Source organism: Balaenoptera ricei, chromosome 19 (assembly GCF_028023285.1).
Source record: "Balaenoptera ricei isolate mBalRic1 chromosome 19, mBalRic1.hap2, whole genome shotgun sequence".
NCBI lineage: Eukaryota > Metazoa > Chordata > Mammalia > Artiodactyla > Balaenopteridae > Balaenoptera > Balaenoptera ricei.
In genome coordinates, this window is record NC_082657.1 from 7,967,204 (window position 1) to 7,978,643 (window position 11,440).

At 58.7% G+C, this 11,440-nt stretch overlaps 1 protein-coding gene across 2 annotated transcripts; it reads right to left on the bottom strand.

The window, feature by feature from the left end:
* Positions 1-2,069: 2,069 nt before the first annotated feature.
* Positions 2,070-11,150, bottom strand: CYTH2 (cytohesin 2). 2 transcript variants are annotated; one of them, XM_059906174.1, is made up of 12 exons: positions 10,893-11,150; positions 9,926-10,073; positions 9,761-9,827; positions 8,606-8,724; positions 7,213-7,293; positions 6,618-6,730; positions 6,361-6,509; positions 5,706-5,817; positions 2,845-2,921; positions 2,659-2,730; positions 2,406-2,560; positions 2,070-2,316 (listed from the first exon to the last, which is right to left on the bottom strand). In XM_059906174.1, the coding sequence occupies exons 1-12, from the start codon at positions 10,909-10,911 to the stop codon at positions 2,229-2,231; spliced, it is 1,200 nt and encodes a 399-aa protein (XP_059762157.1). In that variant the 5' UTR covers positions 10,912-11,150; the 3' UTR covers positions 2,070-2,228. The 2 variants fall into 2 exon arrangements, with proteins under 2 accessions (XP_059762157.1, XP_059762158.1); XM_059906175.1 differs by lacking the exon at positions 10,893-11,150 and adding an exon at positions 10,362-10,520.
* Between the last annotated feature and the right edge of the window lie 290 nt (positions 11,151-11,440).

Consider the following 11,440-nt stretch of genomic DNA (forward strand, 5'->3'; position numbering starts at 1 on the left):
CAATTCTGAGGTGACTGGAGTCTAATTTTAATGTTCCACAGGCATCTCCAGCTTAATTTGGCTAAAACAGAACCACTGATTTCTACCCCCATAAATCCCCTCTTTAGCCATCTCAGTAAATGACATTGCCATTCACCAGCTGCTCAAGCTAGAATCCCAGAGTTGACCCAGCCCTCAGCAAGTCTTGCTGGCTCCTCTTCCTAAAGGACTCACAGGGGTCCGGGTCTCTCCAAGTCTACGGCCACACCCTCTTACACCAGAATGACAGCACAGCCTCCTAACGTACCTCCCTGCTCCTGCCCCTGCTCACCTCCAAATTACTCTCCTGCAGCAGCCAAAGGCCCCCTCCTGCAACGTCAACCCAAATACATCACTCTCTTTTGTCATGACCTTGGAGGGCTTCCCATCAGCTAAGAGTACAAAGTCCTAACACGGCTGTCCGGGCCCCAAATGATTGGGCCCAGGCATTTCCTCCATTTCCCATCACCCCATCCTCACTCCATCACCACCGTACAGGCACACCAACATGCTGTCAGTTACTCCAACACAATGTGCCTTTTCCTGCCTTGGCACATGCTGTTCCCTTTCCCTGGAATGCTCTTCTGGGGCATCTCCACTGAGCCAGCTACTTACCCACAATAGGCACTCGGTACCTACGGGTTCATTCCATGGAGGAGAGCAACACAGGGGGAAGACAGTGGTGGGACCCTCCACCGACCCAGGGACCTCATTTCCCATGACTTTCTTGGGTCAATAACTCCATCTCCGTGGGATTTTTGAGAGGAGTTGGGAATTCCATTCCCCATCAGCCCCTGGGGTGGAAGCAGTCAGGCAGGGCCTTGTTTCCCAACCTGAGGAAGTGGGGGACAGAGGATCAGCCTAAGGGAAACCCAACAGCAGGGTCTTAAGAAACTACATTTCCCAGGAGACCTCCAGAATGGCTCTCCCGACAGTGGGGCGGCCAGTGCCGCATAGCTTGCTGGGAATTGTAGTCCGGCAGTCTCCCAGGAGGGATGGGTGCACCACCTTGGATTTGTTACAGATTAGGAGCCTTCACACCCGCGGATGTCTGTGGCCAAGGGCGGGGCCGGGTCAAGGCCCAGAGACCCGGGATCTTCCACACCCCACTGGCAGCACTCAACAATTAGGAGTTAGATCCCTCGGGGTCACGGAGGCTAACTGCAGTTCAGGCACGCCCTGGACGACAGGCTTCCCCTCCAGCAGGGGCTTGGTCCTGGGCCTGTCTGGAGTTGTGGTTTCTCGTACTAAATCCTCCTCAGCTGCAGATCTGGACGTAGGAGAGAGACGGGGTCTCCCGACACCCCTCTCGGGATCCATGTGCTTTTGTTCCTTGGGGACACCACGCACACCCCAAGCTGGAAGGCAAAGGGGGACAAGCCTGGACCTGGGGCTCAGGGGTACCCCACCCCCCAAAGTTTCACCCTCAAAGAACGCAGTCCTTACATTTCTGTAAGCTGTCAGATTCCCGGGAAAGGAGATGTTATAAAAATGCCAGTTCTCAGCACTACCCCTGCCTGGTGTAAAATGTCTTCCAAAGGATGATCCTCTAGTGGCTGGGAAACCCGGTTCAATTGGCCCAGAGTCCCACCCTCTTGGCCCCAAAGCCCCGCCCCACCTACACTGGTCCCAACCTATTCCCGACACCACTGACCTCTAGCCCAGCCGATCAGATATTGTCTGTTGCCCCTCAAAGACCACAAGCCCAGGAGAGCAAAGGTGGGATGAGTGTCTGCCTGGCGCCTGGCTGTCAAGTAATGTCTAGAATGAACGGCAGACCTCGTCCCGGAAGCTCTGCGCACCTGCGTTCTCAGCACCCTTCAGTTCTAATGCAACGCCAACTCCAACCCAGTTAAACTCCTTCCTTTACTCCACCCCCGCGAGCTACGGGTGAAACCAGAACTGAGCCATCCAGGATATGCCCTGTTCATTCAGCTGCACGGACAACACCCTTTCTTCACGCGTTACCAGGCCAGCTCCACCAAGCACCTCAGCTCCACCAGCCCCAAGAGATGAGGGGGTCTGCAGGCCGCGAATGGTTAAATAATTCATAAGATTACCAACAGCGTATTAATTACAAATAATGAGGGAGGAGCTAGAGGAGATGAGTTTTCCAAACGGGGAACCAGGATCCGCAGCCCCAGGGCCCGGGGGTCCGGCCACCCGGGCAGGGCAGCTCCGTAATAAATAATGGAGTTGGGGGCAGGGGGTCAGGGCTGCTCCTGCTTCTTCTTGACAGAAATCCGCTTCTTCCTCGCAGCCAACATCTCATAGAACGGGTCCACGCTCACAGCGGCCCTGCAGAAGGGGCAGGATCCCAGGGTGAGGGCCGAAGGGCCTGGGCCCCCGGCCACCCCCTCCCCAAGGACTCTGGGGCGCAGGCTCACTGGATGGACTTGATCCACTCGTCCTTCTCCTCCTGCGTGGGGGCCGAGATCCGGTACACCATGTGGTTCCCCTCAACCACCCGGCCATCTGCCTCTGTCTTGCAGGCTTTGATGAGCTGCCCCTTGTTGTTGCGGATGTAGAGCTCGAAGCAGTTCTGGGTAGACACGAGACGACGGACAGCTGGGAAGAGCCAGCCCTGGGGCCAGGGGAGACCCCCCGACACGGCAGGACGGGGTACAGGGAGGGTCTTACTGGTTTCCGGGGGTCGTCCACCTCGCGGATGCTCAGATTCTCCAGGGGGATGATTCCTCGGGGCTCCTTGTCCTGAGAGAACGAGTTTGACCGGATTCAGACTTCCAGTCTCCGCCCCACCGCCCCCAGCCCCTGCCTCCCACAGACTCAGGAGTCCTGCCCCCTGCCCCTCGGCCCCGCCCTCACCGTCGTGTACTCAAAATAGTAGAGGCAGTTGTCCGTGAGGATAAACCAGCGCCGCTTCCACGTCTTCACCCGGCCCCCTGGAAGGGAAGGGGGGCAGGGGGCCTGGGCTCAACAGGGGGACGGGGCCTCTGGGAGGGCGGGGACGGGGGGGTGGGGTGGGTGAGAGACAGAGCGAGCGCAGGGAAGGTGGGGCTGTCAGAGCCTCGGAAAGAGCGATGCGTGGGAAGACGGACGAGCAGGACCAGGCGTGGTGTCTGGGCCCCGGGGACCGGTCCACCCCCAGCGTGCGGCTCTACACTCTCTAAGCCTGTCTGTCGAGTCGGGTCAGGGCCCTCAGCCCCCCTGCTATGGGCCCGAGGCCAGGGCAGCCCCCTCCCCTTGTGTCATGTCGGGGAGCAAGGACGGGGCCGGCCTTGTACCTACCTCCTGGGGCAGACAGCGAGAAAGCAGGCAGGACCAGGCGAGAAGGGAAGGCGGAAGAATGGAGTGCCCCCGAGAGCCGCAGGGTTGGGGAGGGGAGGGATGCGCAGGAGGTGGCACAGAGATTGACAGAAACAGCAGAGAGAGACACGCAGAGAAGGAGGGAGGGAGGGAGAGAGAGGGAAGAAAACCAGTTACATCCACATGAGGGAGGAATGGCCTGACCCTCTCCCACCCGGGGCTGAGGACCCTGAGCCGCACTGAGGCGGCCAAGAGCCCCTCCCCGCGCCACTGCCCGGCTCCGGCCCAACCCCTAGGACGTATCCCAGGCCAGGGGGGCCTTCCACTGCCACGGTGAAGATGTCTCTATACGGGAGTCATCCCCACAAGGCAGAAGACAAAACCCCCCGGCGTTGGGCCAAGGTGGCACGGGACTCATGTCAGTACCAGTACACACTGGCTGTGACCTCAGGACAACCACTTGCCCTCTGTGGACGCCAGTCTGGAGACCCACTCCAGCCCACACCTTCCTGCTTCAAAGTGACCTGCTTCTGGGCTCCTGGTGGTCCCGCAAGGAGTAAATTGCAGTAATAATGACTTTTATTAACCATCTCTGTGAATATAACCACCACCACAGATTCCCTTTCCTGTATTTCAGTGTTTAAGAGGTGGCTTTTTCTAATGACCTTGTGATGTGCTCTGGTCAGAGATCTGGGTCCAAGGCCACCTCTGCCCAGTGGCGGCTGAACAGTGACCGAGCCTCAATCTCCTCATCCGAGAAATGGGAAGGGTTCCTACTGCTGGGCGCGGTTTGGAAGAGAACCAGTTCCTCAGGAAGCTGCCCCTCCTGCTTTTCTTTCCCACCCACTCACTGCCAGGGGCACCATTTGGCCCTCCTTGAATCATCTAAATTCCTCCCAGACCCCGAAGACCTGTCGGCCTCCCCCGGAGCTGATGCAGGAATCCATCCACCCCAGCAAGTTATCTGGAAAGAGTGATTCGCATTTTTTATGCACCAGGGACCTGCTACTGTGGCTGGAGAAGCGATTCCTCCATTTAGGAGCAGAATTCCATGTGGGGGGGGCAGTGTGGATGATGAGATGTGAACGGAGCTAAGTCCCGCCTTGACCCTGTGCCAGGCTGGAAGCTTCCTCTGCGCCCTCCCACTGTCCGGGCTGCCTTCACTGTCCAAGCCGGACTATAATTCCTCACCAGATTCTCTGTCTCCCTGGGGCAGCCACTCACTGCTCCTCCATTAAAAAGCCACCGCTGGGGCTTCCCTGGTGGTGCAGTGGATAAGACTCCGCGCTCCCAATGCAGGGGGCCCGGGTTCCATCGCTGGTCAGGGAACTAGATCCCACGTGCATGCCGCAGCTAAGGAGCTCGCCTGCCGCAACTAAGCCCCGGCGCAGCCAAAAAAAAAAAAAAAAAAAAAAAAGCCACCGCTGACCCTCCCAGGGCACCTACTACCAGGCCCAGCTCCGAGCCAACGGCTCTCAACCTGGACCATGCACTGGGACCACCTGGAGAGCTTTCAACATGACTGATGGCCTATCCCGCCCCCAGCGACCCGACTTCACAAGTCTGTGGACTGGCCATTGCGGTTTTTGGGTGAATCTCTGGGCAGCCAGGGTTGAGAACCACTCCAATCCTCAGCCAGCTGTACCTGTCGGACCTCTGCTAACTAACCCTGAATTTGCTGGTGCCATGTGTTCCAAGGGTCACTGGCCCCTGCCCCATCCATCCCATCGTGGCCAGGGGCTCCCGATTCACCTAAGCCAGCCAGGGTGCTTCCCCTCCCCACCAGGAACCAATCCACCCAGCTGAGAAGTCCACCGGGGTATTCTGGGACCCGTTTCCTCATTTCTGCAGGCTCTTTTCTGCCTAAGGGAGATGTTCTGGGGAGGTACGACGCCCCTAGAACAGCCACCACACTACTGGGCTGATGAGGAGGTAACACACCATGGGGATAAATCCAAGAGTCTCATAGTCGGTCTGCCTCGGACCCCCAAGAGTTCCCTCCAAGTGAGGTAACAGGCTCCCAGGCATCCCAATCCCTTGGGCTATTTTCTGTTCACTACAGCTGAGAGCATCCTGAGTGAACACTCTCCCCCCAGATGGCGACTGGGCGAGCTGGTTCTTGGCTGTGTCCTCAGTGCCTAAACCAGGGCCTGGCACAAAGAAGGGGTTCCGTAAATATGTATGGGTGAACAGAAGGGGTTAGGGAGCACTGAATACAAGCCCGGCCCTGGGCTTGGGCCCGGCACACAGTGCTGAACTAGTTTTCGGCCCATTTTTCAGATGTGGAAACTGAGGTTCAGAGAGGTGGAATCGCTGGCCTAAGGTCACATAGCGGGTACGTGAGAAAGCTGAGTCCAGAGCCTGGGGCCCACTAACCTCCCCCCTGCAGAGGCAGCCAGCAGAGTCAGCAAGGGACGTACCCAGCTTAAGAAGCCAGCCCTCCCGGTCCGGGTTGAAGAAGGTGTGGGTCAGATCATTCCCGTCATCCTCAGGAATCTTGAAGGGCTCATTTCGGATGCTGTCGTAGAGGTTCTGAGGGGCGAAGGCGTGGTCAGCAATTCCAGGCTCCTGGGACCCTCCCAGGGCTACTCGGCAGTGGGGAGGGGGCTCCACCAACCAGGGAGCCAATGAGACCATGGGTGGGACGGCAGATGGGATGGTGCAGGGAGGGAGGGAGGGAGGAGGCCGGGAGAAAAGGGAAGAAGGCAGAAGAGTGGAGGGAGCCCCAGGGAGGAGAGAGAGGAGGAAAGATAGAAAAACTATGTGGAAACACAGACATAGGAAGAGCTGCTAGGTTCTGAGAGAGACCGACAGGCAGGTGGAAAATGGGACAGACCAAGACCCTGAAAGAGTCACAGAGCCAGAGAGAGACAGAAAAGAGAAAGAGAGAGACAAGACAGGCAGCCAGAGAGAGAGAAAGAGGAAAGAAAGGGACATGCTGGCGTGACCACGCCGTCCACGGGCGAGGCGATGATCCCGGTGGGGAGCTCAGGCACTGGGAGACCCCCAAGGAGGAGGGTCTGTGGCAGGAAGAGGGACAGGGCTGAGGGGGCTGGGGGAGGGGGGGGGCCTGACCCTGAGCAGCTCCTCAGGCAGGTCCCCGCCCTCATTGATGCCCCGGTTCATGGCCACGAAGCGCTCCAGGCCCGGCTTGTCCCGGACGTTGGGGTTGTGAAGGCTGGTGTTCAGCATGATCACCGCGAAGGACAGCACGTAGCACGTGTCTGCATTGGACAGTCGGGGTGATGACTGGGGCATATGGGCCCCCAGGACCCGAGAGGTCAAGCCCCCAGCTCCCTCCTTCCCCAGGACCCAGGAGCCTGGGCCCCCACCTGTGGACTGGAAAACCCCGGGGTTGCATAGGCAGTAGCGCTGGGCAAAGGCTTCCATCATCCGGTCAATCTTCTGGGCTTCTCCAGGGAGGCGGAAGCTCCAGAGGAACTGCCTGCGTCAGAGAGGGGCCGGGTGTCGATGCCAGAACTGGCAGGACCCCCTCCCCACTCTCAGCCCCCGTGATAGGAACTGGCCAATGAGAGCTCCACGCTTGTGGCCAATCTGACCACTGAGCATCGGCCATGAGACTTTTGGTGGATTTATATGGAAACACCCTCCTTCTTTCTACTAAGGTTGCTAAGCGGGTCTGATGGTTGCTAGGGGCTTCTGCTACCATGTGGGAGGAGGGTCTGCAGCGAGCAATGCCCACACCATGGTGAGCACAATCAAGAGGAAGAGAAAGTTGTCCTTCTGACACCGTTTGAGCACCTGGATACAGGTACGCCGGGAGGAAGCCCCACCGTGGACTTCGGTGTCATGCGAAGGCGATCCATTCCCTAATTTTTGTTGCTGTTTTTGTTTTGAGTAGGGATCATCACTTGTAAAGAAAGCCCTGACAGGTACCCTCCTGCCCTTCCAACCTCTCCCTCTCACCTGAGGGCCTGCACCAGATTGAGGTCGGTGAACTCATGCAGATCCACGAAGGCGTGGAGCACTGCCAGGTTCAGCTCTTCCCTAGGAGGACAGGGACAAAGTCACGCGCAGAACGGGGCTCGGGGAGGTGGGCGCAGGAGTGGACAGGAGACGAAGCAGTGGGGAGGCTGTGCCCCCTCTTCTGCACAGAGGCTACCCCTATAGCCGGTGAAAGTTTTGGCCAAGCCCCCATCACAGGCCTGGCACCAGGGCAGGGGTACTCAGAAGGCTCTTGGGAGGACTGTCTGCCTCGAGAACCCTGGTGTGGCTGGACCTCTATTCAGTGGGGAGAAATGCAGCAAACACGTGCTCTGCTGGCCATCACCTCTCTCTGATGAGCCCCAGGTTCCACAGATGCCCTGTGGAGATGGTCTCCCAGCCCCCAGTGCCCTGTGGAGATGGTCCCCCACCCCCCATAGGTCCATGGACAATCCCACTGCACCCCAGATGTCCACAAAACGATCCCCACAATGCCAGATATCCGGACCATCTCCATGCACTCCAGATGTCCAGACAATCCCCAGACATCTACAGATGACCCACCACACCCCCAGACTCCCAAGACAGTCCCTACGCACCCCAGATGCCCACAGACGGTCTCTGTACCGCAGATATCCAGAAAGTTCCACACACCCTAGATGTCCACACAATCCCTAAGCATCCCAAACGTCCACAGATGGTCCTGTGCACCTCAGACGTTCGCACCCCAGACGCTCACAGATGGCCCCCAAGTTTCCCAGACTTCACAGGAGGTCCCCATGCACCCTGGATGTCTATAGACGGTCCCCGCACATTCCCAACATCCACAGATGATCTCCATGTACCCCAGATGTCCATAAATCCCTAGGTACCCCCGGATATCCACAGTTGGTCCCCATACACTCCCAACATCCAATCTCAGGCACCCTACACTTCTAGGTGGTCCCCACACACCCTGGACGTCCACAGATGGCCCTCATGCTCTCAGATGTCCATGGGCCCCCTGTGCTCCCCAGATATCCATTGATGACCCCCCCACTTCCTAGCGGTCCACATCATTCCCATGCACATCAGTTGTCTCACACCATTCTCACGCTCCCATGCCACCCACAGATGTTCTCCACTGTCCCCAGCCATAAATGGATGGTCCCCACATTGCCCAGATGTCCACAAAGGTCCCACACCCCCCAGATGCTCAGAGATGGTCCCCAGGTTCCCCAGAAGGTCCCAGGCTCCCCCAGACTCCTGTCAGCCCATTTTGTCAAAATCCAGTCATAAGGTTGATCTATCAGTCTCTTCTCGGGAGGATTTGGGTGCAAGGGGCCGAGGTGAGAGGCCAAGCAGGAGGTGGCGGGGGGCAGGGGGCGGGTCTCACCTCTCCCCCAGGTAGTCCCCGATGGCCGTCTTGTTCAGGCCTTCGCCCTTGTACAGGAAGCGGGCGATCTCCTCGGGTGTGTTCTGCAGAAGTTCATTCTCCACCAGGAACTGGATCCCCTGGGGGGCGGGAGCTGGGTCTCAGGGCTGGGTACTCAGAAAGCCACGCCCCTCCCCCCACATCCTCAGAAATCAGAGCCTCCAAACCCACCCCCACCCTCAACGGAGTAGGGCTGAGTTTTACTTTCAGGCTTTTCCCAGGTCCTCAAATACCATCCGTCCCACGTCCTAGCCTTTGCATCTACTGTTCCCTCTGCCTTTGTCTGGTTAATTCCAGCCCCCTGGAAGCAGGGTCTGGCAAGAACAGGAGGTCCGTGAATGTTTGCTGAATGACTGAACAAACTACCATTGCTTTGGACAAGAAGAATAAAGTGGGAAACTGTTAGTAGACAGCAGTCCATCAAGGGCTGTGAGGGCCAAGCCTCAGGCTGGACTAAGGCTTTCTCAGGCTCTCCTGATGCCACGAGGACCACCACGGTGGCTATATCTCACTCTGGATCATGGTATCCATGCCTAGGGGCTTCCTGAGGGCAAGGCAGGGTCAAACTCTTCTCTGGGTCCTCAGCTTTGCCTAGCAGAGGGGCAGGCCCGAGGGAGGCCTCAGGAGATGGGTGTAAAATGAATGACTGAATGAACGAACAAACATCTTTCTTCCACCTGGTGAACACTAACTCATCCTTCAAACCTGACCCGAATATACCCTCCTCAGGGAAGCCCTCCTTGATGCCACCAGGCTTGCTCCTCTGAGTGTCCACAGCCCTGGTACCTCTCTCTCTCTCTCTGTCATGGCACTTGTCAACCCTCTTCTGTACATGTCACTATCCATATTCCCTACCAGACTCAATCGAGCTCCTCCTGGGGACTCTAGATGACAACAGAATTGGGCCCTAAAATATGAGCAAAAAGGGGAAGAAGACCTCCCAGGCAGAAGTTCCAGCCCAGGAACAAATGCAGCCAATATCTGAATCCAGGGATCAGGAACAAGTCTGTCCACCTAAGGTAGACCTTTAACCACCACACTTCTGGAACAGAGAGATGCCAGAATCCCCCGTCTGGATGTCTGCCTGGCTGATCCCAGCCCTGTGGCCCCAAGCACCTTTTTGGGGTCCATATTGAACTTCTTCCTGCCCATTGCCATCTTCCGATTCCGTTGCAAGGTCTTGCTACAGGGACAGAGAACGGAGGGTGGAGGGTCAATGCCTGGGCATCCCCGGCCCTGGCCTGGCCCCATGACCCCCAGGTTCCCTGCCCCAGCCCTCACCTGCCCTCATTGGCCTCCAGACCCTCGACTTCGCTCATGGCTTCGCTGAGCTCCTCGCGCAAGCGCTGGATCTCCACCAGCAGCTCCTGCTTCCGCCGCCGGATGTTCTCCAGCTCCATCCGCTCCTCTGGAGTCAGGTCCGGGGGTTCTGGGAAAGGGGATCAGGGGTGGGAGGTCAGTTCTGGGGACTGGGAGCGTGGATTTCTGAAATCTGGGGGAAGACAGGGCTCCTAGGTTCGGGGGGAGGAGGAGGAGGAGGAGGCGAGTCCAGCCTCCTGTCTACTGGAAAAAGGGGCTAGGGCCTAGATTCCTCAGTCCAAGGGAGGAAGGGCTAGGAATCTAGACTCTTTAGTCCTGGGGGAGAAGGGGACTGGGAGCCTGAACTCTTAGGTCTGTGGGGAAAAAAGGGCTGGAAGCTTGAACTTCGGTCCATTACTTGAAAGGAAGCTGAGGCCTTGGTTTTCTGCCTCCATTCTTGGCGAGGTAGCTGTGGGTCTGGATGTCCGGACTCCTGGGTCCATGGAAAGTAACTATGGCAGGCGAAGCTGATGACAGCTTGCAAGAGTTGAGGAAGGGGGCGGGGCATCGAAGGCCCCCGTCCCCGCCTTAGCGGAATCTGTAGCCCCTAAGATCTCTCCTCACCCCACCGTCCCCAAAAGCCCCCTCCCCTCTCCCAGCAGGCACTGGGCTCGCCCGGCACCTCCAGAGGGAATGGTTCCTCCCCGGCCTCGCCTCCGCCGCTCCCACCCCTTCCCGCTGCCACCGGAAACAGGCTCAGCCCAAACAATGGCCTGGAACGCCCCACTCTCCTGCCCCGCCGGAAGCCTGTCCCGTGCCCCACAAAAGCGAAGCGACGGCGGAACCGAACAGCTTCGCAGGGCGCACGCCGGGAAGAACGCTCGCGGCGGAATGCTGGGGCCGAAACGCTCCATCCGCTCCCAGACGGCCCCGCCCCTCCCCGACTTACCATAGACACCGTCCTCCATGGCGGCTAGGAAGGCCCGCGGGGAGTCCGGGGCGGTCCCGCCGGTCGGGCCTGGATCCGCGTTGGCCCGCGGGCTCGGGTGAGCCCGCTCAAACGCCCCGGGAGCCACCGCCGCCTCCTCAGCGCCAGTCCTCAGCGCTGAAAAGACTCTCCCTACGCCTCCCAACCGCCCCGCCAGTAGGGACCGCCCCTCGTTTTGACACCGCCAAATCCACGGCGGGCCCTCTCGTCTGCTCCGCCTCCGATACCGAAGACTCGCCCACCAGGGCGAATAGACGCGCAAGGAGTAGACGTAGCAATGTCCGGCCGGAGGTAGACGGTCTGTGAGGCCAATCGAAGTGCGAGCAGGGGCCGGGCCCCGCCTCCGAAACTAAAGAAGGCCCTTGGCTGGCTTGCTCACCAATGAGAAGCCTCGGAAAGGAGTTGCATGGAGGTGGGACTAAGCAAAAGCCTGCGCAAGGGCTCTGGGCGCTAAGATACGAGGTTAACCGAGCCCCGCCTCTAGCAATACGTTGCTAGGGGGCGGTACT

Excerpts from the sequence above, each read along its gene's own strand:
- CYTH2 (XM_059906175.1), bottom strand. The coding sequence starts at position 10,446 with ATGGACCCAGGAGTCCGGACATCCAGACCCACAGCTACCTCGCCAAGA. Across the intron at positions 10,074-10,361 it reads AGGCCTCAGCTTCCTTTCAA|AACCCCCGGACCTGACTCCA; the intron begins GTAATGGACCGA and ends CCCCTTTCCCAG. Across the intron at positions 6,510-6,617 it reads CGGGGTTTTCCAGTCCACAG|ACACGTGCTACGTGCTGTCC; the intron begins GTGGGGGCCCAG and ends TGTCCAATGCAG.